The sequence below is a fragment of the Lissotriton helveticus genome, chromosome 7 (genome assembly GCF_964261635.1).
Source record: "Lissotriton helveticus chromosome 7, aLisHel1.1, whole genome shotgun sequence".
Classification (NCBI taxonomy): domain Eukaryota; kingdom Metazoa; phylum Chordata; class Amphibia; order Caudata; family Salamandridae; genus Lissotriton; species Lissotriton helveticus.
The window spans coordinates 1,607,145,733-1,607,167,083 of NC_136068.1; the positions used below are offsets into that span (position 1 = coordinate 1,607,145,733).

Here is a 21,351-nt window from a genome sequence, read left to right on the forward strand (position 1 = left end):
CTTACCCATAAATGTAGGGCTTGGTTGTCTTTCCAATAGGATCCTATTGAAGAGACTGAGGTTTCTGCAGTGCGACAATGGCTGTCTAAAGCGAGGCGAAGAGCCTTAATAAAAGCCACTGCTACATTGCTGAAGAAGCTGCAATAGTCTAAGCTCCCTCTTGCCCTGGTCTTAAAGGCCTCAAGCCCTCACTTACCCAGATCAAAGCACAAACTTCAAGCTGGGTTTATGTAATGCTGTTCTCAGAGTGGTTTCAGGATTTGCATTATAGTTCTTGGTCTCAGGTCAATTTCAGGAGCTGGAGATTACTAGAGCTTTGTATCAGTGACTTCAGAGCTTGATATTATCTGGGTAGCCTTAAGGCTTGTAGTTATGTACTAGTTCATCTCAGGTTAAGTTATGAGGCTAGTGAGCATGTGATTCTGTATTTCAGAGGGTAGAAGTGTGTGCGTCTCTATTTCAAGGAATATTCATGTCTGTGAGTTTGTGATGCTTTTTATTCAAGTTGCTGCATTTTCTCATACTGTTCTTTTAATGATCTTTTTTCAGCGGTTCTTTCAGGATCCTTACACTGCCACGTTTGGGAGCTTCTCAAAAGTGACCAATTTTTTCAGAGGAGCTCTCAAGCCACATGAGGGCCTTCACCAGAGGCCGCCTTCTGAGATGGCTGTCGGGATGGAGGATGAGCCGGGGTTCGAAGTGATCAACTGTGTAAGTCTGACATATCTTCAAGGGGAGGCAGACAAATGTAAAACTAAAATTATTACAGGCAATTCCCTTCAGTCTTCAAAGTGGTATTCCAGGCAATATTGTGGTACAACACAATTGGTCACTAACCTTTCCCCTTCTTTGTTAACTGTGTTGCTCCAGCCTCATTATTCCACCAGGTTTGTTTCTGCAGTTTTCCTTATTTTAGTGTATTTGCTTTCCTCTGTCACACCTCTTATTTTGCTCTTGGACATGTGTTCCTCATGGAGAATGTAATCTAGACCATACATCCCTCTATCTACCCATAAATGTACTGTCTGCAATCTGTCTATATTCTTTTAAAGTTGCTGTTTCTCATGCTGGACACAGGACACCACATAAATCCCCCAGAACTGGACACAAACCTCCAGTGATGTGCTTTAAGGTAACTCAGTTTCCTTAGGTCTGGCTGTGTAACACAGCAGTACCAAACATTATGTATTAAAAGAAGAAGAGTGTTCAGTTTGCAAGTTGACTGACAAACTGTGGTTCTGGCTCTTGCATCTGCTGAAGTAAAGGCATTTCCCGAGTAAAGGTTGAATTGAGGGAAAATTCTGCAGCAATTGAATGTGAATCTTCTTGCCTCTGTTTTACAGCTAGTTGGACAAAAGAAAGTTGATACCATAAAATCCAAGTGAGGTGGGAGTCAGCAACTCTCAAAACACATTGTGAGAGAAGCAAGTTCAGTTCAACTAAAATTGTTTTTTGTCAAAAATATTTTTTATTGAAGTATACACAGGTAAACAGTGCATTGAGAATCATGGCAAATGCCAGCAGTCCCTCGCAGGGGAGTATGCAAGTCAATACTTTTAAGTATAGAGTATACCCTATTATCAATTTCACACTTTAACGACTGCAAGGGACTGTTCTTCTGTGAGAAGACAACACAGCATGTTGAGGGTGATTATTCCATATTTCACTTGTGCAGGTGTTCTTGCCAAGCCAACACATGCCAAACAACAATCACTTGAATATTTGGGAACATGTTATAATTTATTTGCTGCCTATTTTGTGTAAATTTCAATCCTCATTTTTCATGAATACACACAGTAGAAAGTATACACTAACTGGAAGAAGACACAGATGGTGTGCCTGTATGAGTGCAAGTGAAGGTGTGTATCTGTGTGGGTGCAGAGAGTGTGTGCTTTTGTGAGTGCAGGGTGAGACGATTGTCTGTTAACAATGAGAGGGGTGTGTCTGAAGAGTGAACATTGGACAGAGTCCAGAATTGCGCAGTACTTCGGAGCAGTAGATGCGGGGTGTCCCAGATGCAATAAGATAGGTGTGGACTTAGTGCATATGCTGCGGGACTGCCCTCATCTGTAGGACTATTGGACGGACATTGGCGCCACACTGAACGAGGTGACAGACAGGAATTTGCAATTTGACAGTGCCACCAGCATATTACATTGGTTTCCACACACACCCAAAAACAAAATATCGAGTAAATTCATCGACATGGGCCTAATACTAGCAAAAAGGGAGCTGACCAAGGGGTGGAAGTCGAGAACGGGACCGACACACCGGAGATGGTTGAACGAATTCCTATAGTGGGCGGCGGCCGAGAGCACGATCAGATACCAACTGGCCCGCCGCGGTTCAGACGAACGTGCCCAGGAGGCGGCACTGGCATGGGAGATGCTAGTACAGTCACTACGAAATAACTCAGTGGAGGAGAGTGAGGAGGACCCTGAGGACCATGGAGTCCCGATCGTGAGGGCCGCAGTGCCGGCCCCCCCACTAGACACACACACATAGTGCACACCAAATTACTTCTGCCCATTACCACAAATTCATGCCACCCAGAGCTAGGCGCAGGCGGGGACACTGAGGGAGGGAGGGGGAGGGGGGGAGTAGTAGTGCGGGTTCAGGGGCACAAATCGAAGATCAGGGGAATTATAGTCTGATGTTACTGGAGGGACGGGCAGTATTGACTAAAAAGCAGACACCAGATTACCTAATATTAAGACTGTGGGAGGAAGAAGTGTAACACACACCGAGGAAGCGGAGGATGCCACCCGGCCTACGGGATGTGGGCTGAATGGATGTTTGTTCTAATCAAGTGCGGAGTTAGATTGATGGAAAGTCTGTACTGACATGATCCAGTAATGATATGTATACTGTAATTTGATCTGCAATAAAAAACATTTAAAAAATAGAGTCCAGGGTGAGAGGTGTGCATATGTGAGTTTATACTGAACAGTGTGCTCCTGCATACATGCAGGCTGAGATGTGTGTCTGTGAGTAGAGAGGCTAGAGTGAACCTGTGTAAGTGCAGCGGGAGGGTTGTGAACGTTGAGTGAGTGGTCTGTTCCTGTGAGATGTGTGCCTGTGTGAGAAAAGGATGTGTCTGTGAGTGCAGAGGCAGGAGTGCGCTTGTGTGAATGCAGAGTAAAGGGTGTCTCTCGGTAAATGGAAAGTTAAGGGTGTGTTTTAGAGTGCAGCTGGTGGGATGTGCCAGTGAGAGTGCAGGGGGATGGCTGTGCTTGGTTGAATGCAAGGTGAGCAATATGTCTGTGAGTGTAGGGTGCAATTTGTGTATGGGAATATATGGTGTACTTACATGTTTGCAGCTTGAACTGAGTAAAAGGAGATGGAACAGTGTTTCTGTTCTTGTAGGGTGAGTGTTGTGTCTTTGTGATTCAGCATTTTGCTTGTATGGATGCAGGGTGAGTAGTGTGACATGAGCAAAGGTGTGTGTCCCTTTTGTGAGCACTATGATTCTCAGTATTGGATAGTTCACATATTCACATGCTTGAATCGTTCACCGTTGTCAGGCTGGGAATCCCGGTACAGTAGTACTAGCCTAGTAGTAAACAGTGTTAAAATTGCCAATGGCCTGCACAACAGTGTTTGTTTAGAAACGCATCCACCTCATTTGAAGCAATCCAGACTTCAGCCAATAAGGCGGAAGTGTCAGCTCTCAGACTCCCCTTAGAGGGCACCGTAGCTCAGATTTCTACTGCACGTCGTGTGTGAGGGAATCCACATACAGAGATTGGCTCTTATTTTTAAGTAACCTTAAAACTATTACTTTCCTTGTTTACCCTGGGACTAATCCTATCTTTAGCTGCTACAGTACTATGAGTTGTTTTTAGGGAGAATTTCTATTTCCTGGGCCAGGAAAACCTTTTACCTTTTATTCCCTCAACTGTTACCATCTGTCACCATGACTGAGTGGGAAAAAATGTTTCTTTAAATCTTGTTCCTCTTGAGGGCAGAAGAAAATCTACACTCATTGACCTTATTCACAGTGTATATATTGCCTCTATCCTATTCAAAAGGCTTCATTCACGCTGAGACCCATGTTAAACCTTTACTTCAAAGGCTCAAAAGTACAGAAAGAGTAGGTTGGCGCTATAGCTGCTGGATCAAGAGAAATTTCCTCCTTCTAAGGGGGATACCCCCTCCTCAGGGAAATATTCAGTGTAAAGTGCCCCATGAACACTTTCACAAACGCAGCACAGAAAAGGAGACTAATCCAGTTGTCTGAATTTGACTTATTTGTTACAGCGCTTGCAGCCACCTTCAGAGTAAACCTTGAGCTGGAAAACACTCCACAAAGGAAGATTCTCTGAATGGAAAACGGCACAAAAATGCCATTCACAAGATGACCAACCTTCTACTATCACAAAACACTTCTTCTAAGTTTCGTATAAAAAAGACCTAGTGGACATCATTGACAATTCTTTTGTCGTAATGAGTAAAACCGTCGACTGCAGCACTATTTATGTGTCCTCTACCATCGTCTAGAACACTGAGGGCTGCAATGACAAATGTTTACATCATTTGTATGGCTCCTGTCGTTTTACCATTAAGAGTGTCAACATCTTTACCTTCCCAAATTCTGGATTCAGAACAGGAGGAGGAGGCCAGCGACCTGAGACATCAGACACTGCGTACAGCCCTACATAATTGGATATATGCTATATTCTGGACTTCAGAATGTAATAGAGGAAGAGCAACTTTTAACCATGAATATATTCCTCATGTCATTGTCCCAGGTACCTCCTCAACAGTAGAGAGCCAGTGGTTGTCCAGGTGCCTACGGTTTTTATGTCTACATTGCAGCAAATTATGGAAACTTTCCACACATTGCTACCACTGCATCCTGCGAGACAGCCACCTCAATCTACAATACTTGCTGTACCAGTCCCTCTTCCTCCTCCTGCCCTTGTGCCACATACACCCTCCTCTTGCTTACCTCGAATGTTTTTGGGTGGCAAGGGTATTTTTAGGGTGTGTATGGTTTTAGGGGTTGTGGGTTAATAAGGTAAGGAATATGTATATATATATATTACCCTAAAAATACTATTGCCACCCTAAAACCCACACCCACCCTAAAAATACCCTTGCCACCCAAGAAACCACATCCACCCTAAACTCTATAAATACCCTTGCCACTCATAACTCCATACCCACCCTAAAATGACCCTTGCATTGGTTTAAAGTTTGTTTGACAATGGTGTGGAGCAACAGAAGTCCTTGAACTGTATATATGCAATATGGGTCGAAAGTGGCTTGAAAAGACATGCTCTGTGGTGGTAATCCATTATGTATGCATGTTCACCAGAGATAATCAGATGGTTCAAACACATAGGCCCACATGGGCATAATGATGAGATCATTACCAGGGAAGTGAACAGCAGCCCTCTAAAAATCTTGAGTTTAGTAGCTGGAGGTTGCATAATGTGCATTTGTTGATATTGAAATCATGTAATAAGTGCAAGCCAAAATGGTAGTGGAATTGCTAGACCTCGTCCGTGAGGAGGATCGAAGGTCACATTTGAGTGTGATGTACCGCTTCATGCAATCAGCTAAGCATCAAAGACACTTTATCTTTGTGTGTACAGAATATTGATGCTGTTGAATTAGTTTTTTACGTTGTGTTATATAAATTATTTTTCTTGTTATGCAATCGGGAGCATGACATTTTTCTTCTGTTGCTATTGGTCACATGTTACTATTTAAATGGAAAGACAATGGCTCTGTGTGTATGTGATCAAGGCCAATAGTTTCGACCGAAATAAAGAACTTACTTGGTACATTAGGGTTGCTTGGAAGACGGAAGGCGGGACATACGTTGTAATGGGCACGTTGTAGAGGTAATGTGTGGGTCCGACCACATTGTAGAGGCTTTTTCCCCAACGAGACCCAAAAAAGAACTTGACTCACCACCTTTCCCACTCCTTCCATCTCAGTCACGGAAAGTTGGTTTTATGGGGAGCTGGTGGTGGGCCACGGTATTTCCTTTTTTACCACGCTTTGGAGCCCATAACAGACAGATGGGTGAGGCAAATAGTTCCCACAGTTTAACTCATTAGAATTGCTCAAAGACCACCTGTTTGCCCTCCCAAGAAAAAACATTATCTCCATTTGAGGGTGCTACAACAGGAAATTATTCTTCTCCTCAAGTGAGCAGCAGTAAATGTCCCCTAGCTCCAGCAAAACCAGGAATTTTACTCCAGGTTCTTTTTGAGAAAAAGAAAAGACAGGGCAGCGGAGGCCTATTCTGAACTTTAGGCAGCTGAACAAGTATCTAAAAAATTGTTTTTACCCTGTTAACTTATCACTTCACTTCCACTGCACTCTCAGTAATATACCAGCTCTGCTGTAACACTGGCGTTGAGGCACACCCGGGACACATTCGGTGTCACTGGGTGGGCCCGATGATGAAGCATGCCACCAACTAGGTTGGTGGGTGAGGTCTTCATGGAGGAACACAATCTGTTCCCCGATACATACAGCTCTGAGTCATTTATTTACAATAGACCAGTCCTTTATTGATTACATATAATCTTCCTGGGGATACGAACTGGCTACCCAGTCCTCTCTCTCTCCTCGATAATCTATAACCAATTTAAGGCACTTCTTTTCCATCTCAGATAAGCACCTTGGATTTTCACCTTGTGCCTTTATTCAAGTCACTGCCTTCCCCAAGCGACAAAGCCACCATACTTTGACGAGTGGTGCATCAAAGCTCTAGCAAAGGAAGAGGCAAGGACGTCTATGATTGCTTGCATCATTTTCTTTCAGAAGCTGGGTCTCGTGCTAAACAAGCAGAAATCCTTTTTGGAGCCCCACATGAAAATCCAGTTCCTGGGTACAATTTTAGACAAGCAATTGGGAAAGTTGTTTCCATCTGCGGACAGAGCAACAAAGCTCCATGCCAGCACCGAAACTTCCCTCATCGCCGCCACCGACAACATCAGGACCCTGTTGGACAACGGCGAAACCACGGCCCTCATCCTCCTGGACCTTTCGGCCACCTTGGACACCGTCTGCCACCACACTCTACGCACACGCCTCCACAACGCTGGGACGACTCCTGGTGGCCGGCCACACTGGGAGCTGCAACGGCACCCACCAACCACGCACGCAACCTGGGGTTCATCCTAGACTCATCGCTATCAATGACCCAGCAAGTTAACACCGTCTCCTCCTACTGCTTCAACACCCTCCGCATGCTTCGCAAGATCTACAGATGGATCTCCACTGGAATCAGGAGGACGGTTACCCAGGGCCTCGTCAGCAGCAGACTGGACTATGGCGACGCTCTCTGCGCGGGAACCGTGGTCAAACTCCAGAAAAGACTACAGCGCATACAGAACGCCTCCACACGCCTCATCCTCGACATCCCCCGCCACAGCCACATCACAGCCCACCTGAGAGACCTGCACTGTCTCCCCGTCGACAAGAGGATCACCTTCAAGCTCCTCACCCAGGCTCACAAAGCACTCTACAATGCCGGACCAGCATACCTCAACAAGCGACTCACCCTCTACACCGCCAGCTTCGCTCCTCTGGCCTCGCCACCGTTCCACGCATCCACAGAACGACCGGCGGCAGCAGATCATTCTCCCACCTCGCCGCCAAGACATGGAACTCGCTCCCCATCCACCTGAGGCAGACCCAGGATGTCCTGACCTTCAGTAGACTTCTCAAGACCTGGCTGTTCAAACAGTAGCAGGACCTCCAACCCCCGCCCTCCCCCCGGCGCCTTGAGACCCTCACGGGTGAGTAGTGCGCTTTACAAATTATTGATTGATTGATTGATTGCCATAGCAGAGAGACTGTAAGAAAAGCAATCAATCACTTTAAGACAGTACACGTTTCTATTAGGTTAAATATCATCCTGTATAGGCCTCATCCCTTTTTGCTGGCTCTGGATGAGACCAATCCAACAAGAACTAGACACTCATTGGAAACAAATTGACCCCTCATTCGACGATACAGTCCAATTCAAAAGAAGACTGAAACAAGCACTGTTGTGGTGGAGAATCCCAGCAAATCTAAAATGAGGTCTCTCTTTCCATCCTGTAACAGAATGATTTGTACTGACAACTGATGCGTCCATTTATGGCTGGGGAGCTCAACTACAATAATTATCAACCAGATGCCTCTGGTCAGATGCAGAAAAGATGTTTCACCTCAATGTATTGAGCTCTGGGCCTTACGATTAAGCTTAGATATGTTTCTCCTGAGGAAACAATCATCCTGAGAAACAATCCCTGGTTAAGGTTCCTACTGACTTTCACTTGACTAAACCAGTCATTCTACGATCTTTTTTCCAAAATCTACTTCAGTAGAAAGATCTTTATGTTTATTGGACTTACATAGATGTTCAGGTTCTGTTATTTGTGTCTTTTGGACAGCCAAAGATACACCCTGTCCAAGCAGCAGACATTGACTCTCAACCTACATTGTCTTTTTTTACACCAAGGCCAAGCGTCTACTCCAGGTAAGAGTGAGAGCGCATTCCACCAGAAACATGGCATCAACTGCGGCACTCTATGCTGATGTGCCCCTATGAAATATCTGCCACGCAGCCTCCTAGAAAAGCAGGTACATTTCCAGGAATCACTACTGGTTTGATGTGGACATAGAAGCTAATGCAGCTGTGGAACAGGCAGTCCTCTGAAAACCTGTTTCAATAAAGCTGAGCCTACTTTCCACATTTTTATATTTTATAAAGTATACTGCTTACTATTCTGTTTCAAGCATGTGAATATATAAAGATCCAATTTTGGAGAAGAAATGTGTTACTTAGCTTTATCTCTAGTTCTCCAACATGGAATATTTAATTTTCCTTTTTAAATAGATTTTATTGTCATTTTTCTTTTCCAACTCTTAGCATGGATTTCAAGCAAGCATCAGTACAAGTTGTATAACTATGACAACATCATTACATTTCACAATAATCTGCCATAATTTGAATTCTGAAAACCAGGCATTTGTATGATTGTAATAATCAGGGGTACTCTAATAACAGGTGTGTATATGACAAAGAGCAGGTGTACATATAGGCAGTGAAAGTCTGTCGCAATTTAGAAGTGCCCTATTTATGACCACTTATAACTCCAGTGAACAGAACCAAAAAGAAAGAAACACTAGACTCGCTCAAGGTGACAGAGGGAATGTCGTGAGAGTTGCAGCCCCAAGGAGGGCGCCACCGGGACCTTATAGGCAATCCGCATATTGTGGCAGATCAGCAGCTACCACCCAGGACATGTATGATAGCATAGCTGGCAGAACGAAACTTGAGGTGGCTCCCCTGTCAGGTACTGGGAGGGGCTCCTCTCTGGACTCAATCAGGAGCGCTCCAGCAAGAGTATTGTACTGAGGGGGCCCCCTGGAGCTTGGGGGCCCCCGCACAGCGGGGGCTGTCGGGGCCTAACTTATGTCACTGGATAGCGTTGGGGAGGGAGGAGAATAGGGGAGGGGGTCCTCCGGAATCGTCAAGGGGATTGGTCTGCATCTGGTACACCCCCACAGAGCTTTTCCAGAAGTGCAACCCAGGTGTCAGAGATTGGATATTTACGGAGACCCTTCACCTCTTCCTTATGCAGCTCCGCGCTGTCCACCTGCATCCACGCCATCATGGATGGCTTCCCGACGCGGCAGGGTCGTGGACTTGGGTCAGCGGACTCGATAATTCTCTCTTCGGTGCTTACTCTAATCAGGGGTCCCACTCGGCAACTCTGGGCATTAGCTTGCCTAATCTCCACAACGGCCCCATCAACGCCGGGGATGCCTGGCTCCACCTTGGGGACTCCCAGCAGGGACCATCCCACAGGGAAAGCCAGGACGGGTTCCCCAGCGTTATACAGCGCCAGGAAACCTACGGGTAGCAGTGCGCTTTACAAGCTCAAATACATACATACATACATGGATAATACCCAAGAGAGGGAACTGGAGGGGGTGAGGGGGTGAAGGGTTCGCCGCCTTCCATTTACAGGTGATCTGTCGTTTCGCTAAAATAAGACCTAGGTCCACAAATCATTTAGCTGATCTGTATTTGTTTTAGCGCAATGACTGAGACCCAGTATACATACCTCCGAGGTATAGTCGAAAATATTGCCCTTGCATCGTTTTAAGTGCGTAGTGACCTCACTCCAGTATTGTGCCACTTACAAGCAGGAACAAAGCATGTGTAGTAGTTCCACATCAGGAGCAAGATTGCAGAGATAGACAACATCAGTACGATTGAAACATCAATTGATTTTGATGGGAGTTAAATAAGTTCTGTGCAAAATATAAAATTGCATCATTTTAAAACAGGCATTCCAGGAGATTAGAGTGGGGTAAGCCAGGATTGTCCCCCATGCAATTGCGCCCTAGATCTGCGTCTTAATATCTGTGCAGCGCAGAGAGGGGGATAGTTTTGTGTTTGCCTAAAGTGCTAGCTAGCCATCAAGTTAAGTGGCTACCCATGCCCAAAACATGCAGATACTTCATGGTGGGATGTTGTGAGGACTCCTGCTGCATATCTTCCCAGGGCTGACCCAGCACTCCAACAAAGGAAGCATGTCAAAGGAATTTGCTCGGCGGAAGCTCAAAGTCTGTCAATACGTCCTCTATTGAGGGGAGGGCCCTGTCCCGATACAGTTCGCCTATACTGTGCAGTCCCACTACATGCCAAGGTTCCAAGTCCCTTAGGGAGGTTGAGATGCGCTTCCAGGTCATGCCAAGTAGTGGCAATGCTGGAGTGTAAGGCAAAGTTAAACAAGTGATAAATATGGCTCTTCGAATGTGACAGTAGCTGTTCCCTGGCGAGGGGATGATAAAATGGCAAGCAACTGTTCCGATTACAGTGGGGAAGAAGTGTTGCCATATCCTCCAGATTGCAACATGCAAACCAGCATGCCACCCACTTTAGCCGCAAAGCTAAGCAGTATTGTTCGAAGTTAGGCACATTGAGATCGCCAAAGTTAGGCACATTGAGCTTGCCGCAGTCCGCTGGCAGAAAAAGTTTGAGGAGTGCCACTCTGGGGTGTGTATTGTACCATATAAGATGACCCAACAGACATTCCAAAGAACGGAAGAAGGACCTGTGCATAAAGAGTGGGAGATTAGCAAAGTAATGCAATAATCTTGGCAGTACAACCATTTTTGTTAGGGCATCCCTATCCGCCACCGATCATGGCAGAGTTTGCCAGAATGAGATCAGTGCCCGTGAGGCAAAGACAGCGAGCACTAGGTTACCTTCCAGAAGGTCCTCTGGTGTGATAGATCCCTCTCCCCAGATAACGAAATGTGAATGGTTGCCAGGTGAGACGGGTGCCATTTACATCGGGTCTGGGATGTTAATCTTAAAGGGGAAGAGGAAAGACTTATTCCAATTTATTCTAATGCCTGAAACAGCTGCAACTTTAGCTAGCATGTGTTCAGTGGTGAGAGGTATGGCCTGGACAACGTTAAGATAAAGTAACATATCATCTGCGTAATGGGAGATACTGTGTGCCATCTCCAAGAGGAATCCCCCTTTGTTGTCCTTGAGCTCGCAGAAGGTGTGCGAAGGGCTCCAGTGCTAAAGAAAATAACAGCGGACAGTGGGCATCCCTGGAGAGTGACCCTCTGTATCTCTATGTTATCTTATATATGGCATCCTATTTTATTTGAATAACCACATTTTATTGGGTTGAGTATTGAATCAGCACAATCATATTGAGCATCATTCCTCATCACATCGGTAGCCCATGATATGCCCACCACCCACTCCATATCATAATGTGCTTTTGGGGCAACCCTTGCCTCGTATATTGTTTTTTCTTGATGTGCACACCAGTCTAACATTTTCTTCCAGACCACCAGGGAAGTGGGCTCAGGCCGCTTCCATTTGCGGGCAGAATCTCTCTTGGTCAACAAGCAGGCCTCTTCTATGAGGATCTTTTTGGAGTGTGGCCCTCCAATCCCCTCCAGAAGACCTAGCAGTGCAGTCCTGGGACCCAAATCAATGCAGTGGCCCAGCACCTCAGAAATCTCATGATGCACCCCATTCCAAATGGAGTGTAAGGCCGTACACGACCAGACTACAAGAAAGAAGTCTGTGTCAGGGAAGGAACATTGTGCACATGTGGCCTGAGCCACAAGGCCCATCGACTGCAGTTGTTGGGGGGGGCAGATATGTTGCATGAAGATAATTAATTTGTACCACGTATAGGTTATGTTTGATATTTATTAATTTATATAGCGCCCGAAACACCCCGTTAGGGTTATCTCTGCGGTTAGGACGGTATGCTACAGCCAAACCAGAGGGCCTCAGAAAAGATACGTTTTTAAAAGTTTCCTGAAGTGAGGAAGGCTCTGGCAGTCGCGAAGCTCGCGGGGGAGTTTGTTCCAGAAAGTCGAGGCAAGGTGAGTTAATGCTTTACCACCCTTGCGAGCCTTTTTAATTCTCAGAGTGCAAAAGAGTAGCTTGGATCCTGATCGGAGGGGCCGAGAGGGAGTGTACTTAGTCAGTTTGTCAGACAGGTAGGAAGGCCACAGACCATTGAGGGCTTCAAAAAACAATGCAGCCGATCTTAAATTTCACCTGCTTTCTTACAGGGGGCCAGTGAAGTTTGTTAAGAAGAGATCTCATGATACACCCCATTCCAAATGGAGTGTAAGGCCATACACGACCAGACTACAGGAAAGTCTGTGTCAGGGAAGGAACATTGTGCACATGTGGCCTGAGCCACAAGGCCCATCGACTGCAGTTGTTGGTGGGGGGGCAGATATGTTGCATGAAGATAATTAATTTGTACCATCTGCAACCGCAAGAAAATTGCCAGTTCTCTCAGGCCAAACATGCCTTTGTCCAGTCATCATCATCCAGCTCTCCCACCCGGCCCTCCCATTTCTGTTGAAGAAGCAGGAAAATATCTGTTGCATTAATCACCAGAGAGAGATAAATCACCGAGATGGTTCCCTTGCTCAATCACCCCATCATGAGCTTCCCTTCAAGAGAACTGTATTCTGGGACCTGGGCATCCACAAGGAGATGATTCAGCAAAGCATGGCGCAACTGGAGGTCTCAAAAGAAATGTAGATGGTATAGGTTATATTTGATATTTAATATTTATTCATTTATATAGCGCCCGAAACACCCTGTTAGGGGTATCTCTGCGCTTAGGACGGTATGCTACAGCCAAACCAGAGGGCCTCAGAAAAGATATGTTTTAAAAAGTTTCCTGAAGTGAGGAAGGCTCTGGCAGTCGCGAAGCTGGCGGGGGAGTATGTTTCAGAAAGTCGGGGCAAGGTGAGTGAATGCTTTTCCACCCTTGCGAGCCTTTTTAATTCTCAGAGTGCAAAAGAGTAGCTTGGATCCTGATCGGAGGGGCCGAGAGGGAGTGTACTTAGTCAGTTTGTCAGACAGGTAGGAAGGCCACAGACCATTGAGGGCTATAAAAAACAATGCAGCTGATCTTAAATTTCACCCGCTTTCTTACAGGGAGCCAGTGAAGTTTGTTAAGAAGTGGAACGGTTCTTGAAAGGACATCAGTGTTCCCCCTCGGCGGACATCACCCTAGTATGTCGTCCCTATCTGGTCCCACAAGACCCGACGCCTGAAATAGAGGAGTCATATCAGTGAGGTGGCGAATCCATTGGATAAAGAGCAGAGCCGTTCTCTAACAAAGCACCATCACCAGGGTACACAAGGGCACCGTTGAGAGCATTGATTTACAATAAACAGGCCAAGAAGACCCTCAACCCCCATGAGGTGTAGTCCAAGACGGAATGCAGGGTTACCCACCCCCCTGTAAAGTATTCATTGATGGGAACAGAGGGCCTGATTTAGATCTTGGCGGACAGATTTCTCGTCTCGTCCGCCAAACAATAAATCCAATTATATCCTTGGGATTTCTGTTTCGGCGGATGAACTATCTGTCACTGTTGTGACTGAGTAACCCGTCCGCCAAGATCTAAATCAGGTCCTATATGTGCGGTATGATAATATCCATAAATATTCGTCATGGCAAAGCCTCCATCGAATGGGAATTTCTGCGCCGAGGCGAAGGCCACCTTATGTCACCTACCCGCCAAAACGAAGGACAACAGTCTCTAAGTCAGGGATCAAAAACGCGCCCGAAGGATCCGATGAGGAAAGTTGGTCAGAATATTGGGGTACTGGGGGAGGCACATCATTATAAATACTGCAGTGCACCTGGTCAGAATAAAAGGCAGTCTTTTCCATTTGCGCATATCTCTATCCAAGGCTAACGCAAGGGGATGAAAATTGAGCAACTAGACAGGTCCAGAATGCATGAGATGTAAATTCCCAGATACATAAATGAGTTACGGTATGTCGGGACACCAGTTTTACCCAGCGACATCACCAGCCACCACCACTAAGAGAGATTTGCTTACATTAATACATGCCATCCTATTTTGACTCTGGCTGTAGGATTAGTGTATAATAATTTAACAATTCAGATGAAGAGGGGTCCCAGTCCATACCAGGTAAGCACTTCAAATAAGAAGTGCCAAACAAGAGAATCGAATGCCTTGTGTACATCCAAAACCACGCAGACCGAATGTGGATGTGTCAGTGGGGTTTGTGTTAACACCTGGAAGAAACGGCGGAGATTCAGAGAGGTGTTACTGGCTGGTACAAAACCTTTCTGATCAGTGTGTGCTAGTTGTGGAACCAGAGGGGCCAACTGGTCTTTCTGGGACAGGTATGCCCAGGCATGGGTCCCGTGCTCCCAATGCCACTGGAGTCAAGCTATCCGGGCTGATGGAAACCGGTCCTAGGATGCTTGTTTCTAGTCCAGGGAGGACCTGTCCTTGCAGTTCGGACTGGACTGTTCCCATTGGGTGCAGGGTCAAGACTGATTTACATATGTCTGGGTTCAAACAGGAATGGCATGGGGAGCAAAAAAAGCAATGGATTTAGGCCCAGATCTCTGTACTGGGGTGAATGTATGACATTGTTCTGCATTCTGTCCATCAATTCTTCTTTTTGGACTTTGTAGTCAGCATTTAGCTAATCAAGAGGACTATAGGATTCTATATCTAATTAATCTCTCCCCGGTTTAGGTAGCAATAAGGTATTACTCAACATAAGCGGCATCACTGTGTTCACAGATTGTACAACTGCATGTGATGGTGTGTAAAGGCAGCATGGATTTCCCTTTTTGTGTGCAATAGCTGCCCCTCGCCTGACTGAATGGACAGTATAGGGTGCCTAACTGGTTCCTGATGTATCAGCCACACCGGCAAAGATCTCGGCTGGTCGACCTATGAGTGCATTTTCTTAGTGTGTGCTGCATCATTAAGAAATCGCAGCCTTTCCAGCAGTGTTACGTGGTCATGCCTGGCCTCGTGCAATCGTGCCTGGGCGGTGCTCGGGAACTGTGCCAGGTTCTTGAGACCGAGCAGGCGACCTCCAGTTGGGATATGTCATTATTGATATGGTGGCACATGTTTAGGGTATAACATAGACACGTAATATCAGTATACAGAGCACACTTTAAAACAGTATTCATGATACGTATGAAGAACATATCATTGATCATCATATCTTTAAAACATTGTGCCATATTGTCCAAATGGCATTTGTACATCAAATATATCTTATGGCCCTGATGAAGCGACATGTTGTTGTGAAACACCTGTTGGCCGAGCAAAAATATCTCTGGATTGAAATCAAATGAAATAAAAATTATAATTGGATAATACATTCAATTATTGAATTTGCACTAATTTTGGTTTAAAACCCCAAAAATAGACAGGGGTTGGCTTGGTGCAAACTGAGTTGGTATGTTGAGTAAAAGAATGCTGGGTTGGACTGCTCCCCCATGCAATTGCCAGTGGTTAGACTTATTACAAGCAGCCTCCCATCACCTTTTGTCTTTTTTGTGTCTTACATTATGTTTAAGGTCAATGTGTTATGATTACCCCATGATCCAACCTGTTTGTATCAAAGTGAAATACCATCTCTTATTATTGTTCCTATTTGATGTTGTGAGAAATGATAACTCTTTGAACCTTCACTTATTCAGGTCAGGTGATCCGTCATCTGTTTGAGTTCACACAGTTTAGTGACCATGTTCATTGTTGCACTGCTTGATGTCCCCACAGATCTAGGTTTCACTGATCCTTTTTTTGCCACATATTGAGCCCCTTTGATAATCTGTCCACCTCTGGTTGAGGCCATGTGCTCCAATCTGTTGATTGTCTCTTTTCGAGGTCTTGCTATCTGATTGTTTTTTTAATCCACAGTCTTTCGTTTTTTGAGTTTTAGCTGATGTAACATCAATTAAAAATAATGGCGACTATGTTTCTATAAAAAAGACAGCAGGAAAATTACATTGGTTGTGAGACCTCTGATAAGATACCTATAAACACGCCAGTAAATAGATATGTAGACTGATTATGCTGAGCTGCACCTTCTCCTAGGACCCCATGGTTAGAGTCCTTGAACCTCTCGGTGAAGGTCATCCCTACAAATATTCCTACATCCTGATCTGTGTTTTCTGGAATGCTTGACATTTCTATCCCACCTTGTTGAGTTCAGTGCCCTAACTTCCTAACCTCTCTCTCTTACAGCGTAGGGGATACAAATGATCACTTAGCTGGAGGTGCTGCATCTGGTTGCATGCTTTGTTGTATCCTGATTCCGAAATGTTTATTTTTGTCTTATCGACTGTATTGGCACTTTTGTATGGGACTGGTTCCAGGCCTTGGTATGCTGTTGTTAGACGTGGGATGAGACTAGGCACATTTCTTATATCAGAGCCTTTCTTTTAAACCATCAGTGCACTGTTACATGCCACTTAGACTCAACTTGAGGTCCTGACTGATACATGCCATGTACTACAGTCTCCAGTTATGTGTTGTAGCAAGCCGAACTGGGCGAACGGCCTCATGTGCAGCGGCAGAAGCCAGTGACCGAGAAGGAGTGGGAGCAGCACTTGGACCCTGAAGGCAGAGTGAGGGACGTGGATGAGCTAAAGAAGAAAATATTTAGAGGGGTAAGTACTACTCATAATGTGTTGTTCAAAAATATAACATAGGGGTTCATTGTGCTGCTCTAGAACTAAGAGGAGTTGCTTATTATTAAGGTGCTAAAGAGCTGTGGTCGCTGCTAGGAATGAGCTACTTAAGAAATGATTGTGGCTGTTTAGGAATGTGTTTCTCTGAAATGAACATAGCTGTCCAGGATTGTGCTGCGGTGAGAGTTTACTGGCCAATATGTATACTTAATTGACCCCAGTTGCTGGGCTGAGAGAATATGCTGCTGATCAGTAGAGTTTGGTTGCATAAGAATATTCTGTTTACAAGTTGAGAGTAGTTGCTTGGCAATGCACATCTCTTAGACTGAAATAGTTGCTCAGGAAATGTTCCCAAAGGCATTATAGCACATACATTTTTAAGAGCAGCCTTGGAGACACTGTGGGTAGCTTACTTTAAAATGTTAAAAGCTCGCTTGTCTCACAAAATAAAGATTCTGCACCTTAGGTAAAGGAATATTTGCCAGATCTACATCTTTGCTGGATCTAGAGTCTTACTTGCTGTCTGTGAATGATCATGTGTGTTTAAGAGTTGTGCATATTTCTATATGCTATCCATTAATTACAAAAATGATGCCTTTGACAGGGCTACATTTTGGTCCGGGTACAACCTCTCCTTCCAAATGGTGGTCTTTAGTTTGTCCTGCATGAAATGTAACGTACAATATATCAAAGCAATTAGAAGTCAGTAGACCAGACCAAATAACTCTTCGTATCCTCTAATCTACATTGGTATTGGGGGGGAGAAAAAGGTCATACGAAAAGAATTAAAACCGAAAATGGATTAAAACAAGGGTGCCTTTTAGCCCCGATCCTATTCTCCCTCTACTTAAGTGACTTGTGTTACCATCTGCAATTAGGCTCCAGCCTACCTCCTAAAATCGCCAATCAAAGCATACACGCACTACTCTATGCGGACGACATAGTGTTATTGGACCTCACTCCTTTTGGATTACAAATATCATTGGATATTTTGCACAACTACTCCAAAGAAAACTATTTAGTTCCAAACATTAAGAAAACAAAAGTGATAGCCTTCTCGGGGAGGAAACAAAGCGTCAAACATACTTGGAGGATAGGAGGAGAAAAAATAGAAGAAGTTAATGATTATCCCTATCTCGGCAGGATCCTTTCTAAAAATTTAACAAACACAACACAGTTGAAAAACTTACAAAGGAAATCTGATATACATGCCGCTGCCCTCCAGAGACTCTATAGCGCAACAGGGAACAGACATTTTTCCTCACTGATAAACATCTACAGAGTAAAAATACCACCTGTATTATCCTATGCGACGGAGTACATCCCCATAAAACAATGGGCCTTTATGGATCGCAAAGAGGGAAATATTTTACGGAAAATTATGAAAGTGTCAGATGCTGTACCTGTACAAGCATTGAGACTGGAACTATCAGTCACAAGCTCCTACGCTGTAGCAATTGCAAATGTAATTAGGTGGGCCTACAACTTATTACATGCAAAAGAGAACACTTTAAGGTCATTGCTGAAAAAAGAGACTTTTGGGTCAGACGCTAAAAAGCAAATTTTCTTAGAGAACATGATTGAAGCATTTCGTATAGCAAATATTAGTACTAAATTGCTGCTTACTTGGTCACCAGCTCAAGTAAAACTGTTCCTAAAATGCTTCACCCCAAAATTGAGCTATGAAGTGGACTCTCGACATTGTAACAAACTGGTTACTTATAAACCCTTTGCCGACTCAATAGAATACAAGCAAAACCGGTCCTACATTGGGTTTACTCTGACACATGGTGCAAGGAGGGCAATTGCTATGCTTCGATTAGGCATTCTACCCGTTCTATCATATACTTCAAGATGGCTCCCGGGAGGATCTCCACTATGTACATTGTGTGTAGGGGGCGATCAGACTTTGGAGCATGTATTATTTGTATGTCCGAATCAGAAAGTAATCTTAGCCCGTACTAGATTCCTAGATCCTATCTATCGCTCCTGTAGAATCACAACTGTGAGAGAACTTATATTTTTGTGCAAACAACCTCCGAATGAATTTGTTTGTTATAATCTGTACAAATTTTTAAAATCCTTTTTACCTTTATATTGATAAAATTGAATTTTTAAATATGTAAAATGTAAAATAATCTTTTGTGGTCCTCTGTCGAGTACCAATACAAATAAAACTTTTTGACTTTACATTGGTATTCAAAACAGTGAAGGCTTTTTAACCTAACACTTGTAATGAAAGGAAAAAATTAAGTTTGAAATGGACTTATACATCTATTTATGCAAACTTTGGATGTACATTTTGTTCTTAACTGCATAATGATCATACTTATGAGAATTACATTTGTAAAACGTGTATAATTGGTTTGAGATATTATACTCTATATTTCATGTAGGATTCTATGATTTGTATTCTGAATAAATCTGTTTTCAAGTTTAAGTCTATGTCTCTAGACCTGAACATAGGTTTGTGGCCTGGTCCTGTTGCATCGGCTTAGGAATGTGGCACTCATCTTTCAAGTGTAGTTGCCTGGGGGCCTTGTTGCTCATGTGATAAGTGTAGATGTTTACGAGCTCAAAGGGTGGGCAAGTGCGCTTCTGGGCCTGTGTCACCGCACAGTAAATATGCTGTGCAGGGAATTTGCTGCACAGACACTTTGTGTAGCTGTTTAGGACTATGCTTAGCCGGAAGAATCTGTGGCTAGACAATAACAAGCTGCTCCAGGGTTGAGCCTAGCTGCTTTGGAACAGACATGTGTTATTTAGGTTCAGAGTATAGGTGCTATTGCAGTTCACGGATATGCTTCTTTAGGATTAGCTACTTAGCAGTTGAGTGGCAACATTGAATACATATATGTTTTTTCTTTTTCTCAGGGCCTTAGTGCCGGTATCCGAAAGGAAGTCTGGAAGTTTCTGCTAGGGTTTTATCCCTGGAACAGCACCACTGATGAAAGAAAAGCATTGTTAAAAAGGAAGACGTAAGTCCACTGTTTCCCAGGGCATTCTTGGCTTGGTTAATGAAGTCAGATTGTCCCTGATACTATTTCATTGTGAACAGGAAAGTGAGGCCCTTCCTCTGTACACTTTATGTATGATTCAGTCCAGATTCCCTGTGATCGCTGAGTGTGATCTCTCTGAGCACCTCTGGATGTGATAAGGGCTGACAGACCCTTCTCTGTGCACTTGTAGGTGTGACTAGGGCAAGCCCACCTCTCTCTGGGGTCTCTAGTTGCATTAAAGCAGCTAGATTCTCTTCTATGCCATCAGTGTGGAATTGCCAACAAACTATGCTACACATAAAAATACGGTAAGTGCTAAAGGGACTCGAGAAGGAATAGCTTAGGGAACAAAATGTATAAATAAACAAAGTAGGATTGGTATTGTATGAATCCAACCTACTCAACTGAATTGACATCAATAGAGAATATATAAATGTAGAAATAATAGGCGCACTCAGTACAGATCAGCAGCTAATGTGAGGACTTAATTTGTATCACAAGTTTTTCAGTACTCCATTAGAATCACTGGTAGAGTAGATGTACACAGGGTCAGAACAATCACACTCACTGATGTATCCCATGTAATTATTGTATTCAAATTCCATTCTTACAAAAGTGGCATCAATTAATAAAAACTATTTGTAATGGAGGAGGCACTGTGAAGAAATAGTGAGCCACTGTGCAAAGATAGCAGATATTTCAGTCTCTGTCGAGGAGTTGATTAATCAAGCTTAATCGACAAAAAATCTTGTAGGATAGTGAGGTGCTTTGAGCTCTTTCTTTGGTGGATGCCAACCCTTAATCTATTTCAAGTAGAACATTAGCTGATTATTGAGTAAGGCTTAGGACTTTATTCCACAATCTCCTCTCTGTGCGACCTATGACTGTCAAATCGGTGGAAGCACCCAGGTCTCTGCGCCATAGAGGTAAATGCCTCCTACTTTTGCATGTATCACAGTTTCAAGATTTCTAGACTCCACTTTGTCTTGTGTTTTTGCAAACTGTACAGTCCCCTTTGCGGCTCCAGATACCCTGGCTAAGGCATCATCAAGATGGTTTCTCTAAGATGGTGAATGAGGCACGGTCACACCAAGAAACTGGGACGTGCTTGTTGTCCTTTTCTTCTGATTTTGTAGTGTTAATTGGTTACATATCATCCTCTTTGTTCTTGAAGCCCAGGTCAAGACTTCTGATTTTGATGGGTTTATACTTCGAAGTTGTGGGCAAAGCAGTTTTGCATTACATTGAGCTGGGATTGCAGAGCATTTTGCTTTTTTAAAATCATCAATGTACAGTAGCAAATATCTTTGTCTTCTTGATTCTCAAAGCAACTGAAGAGGCTG

The 21,351-nt window shown here is 44.2% G+C and overlaps 2 protein-coding genes across 11 annotated transcripts in view; one reads left to right on the top strand and one right to left on the bottom strand.

Annotated features, from left to right (window-relative positions):
- Nucleotides 1–21,351, top strand: part of TBC1D17 (TBC1 domain family member 17) — a 738,599-nt gene that overhangs the window by 365,617 nt on the left and 351,631 nt on the right. Inside the window, exons 7-9 of the mRNA XM_078655234.1 lie at nucleotides 550–711; nucleotides 16,857–16,988; nucleotides 19,884–19,987. Coding sequence (XP_078511360.1) covers nucleotides 550–711; nucleotides 16,857–16,988; nucleotides 19,884–19,987 — 398 coding nt within the window. The remainder of the gene's footprint in view (nucleotides 1–549; nucleotides 712–16,856; nucleotides 16,989–19,883; nucleotides 19,988–21,351) is intronic.
- Nucleotides 1–21,351, bottom strand: part of LOC144770585 (uncharacterized) — a 655,819-nt gene that overhangs the window by 84,103 nt on the left and 550,365 nt on the right. The gene's annotated exons all lie outside the window — the stretch shown is intronic.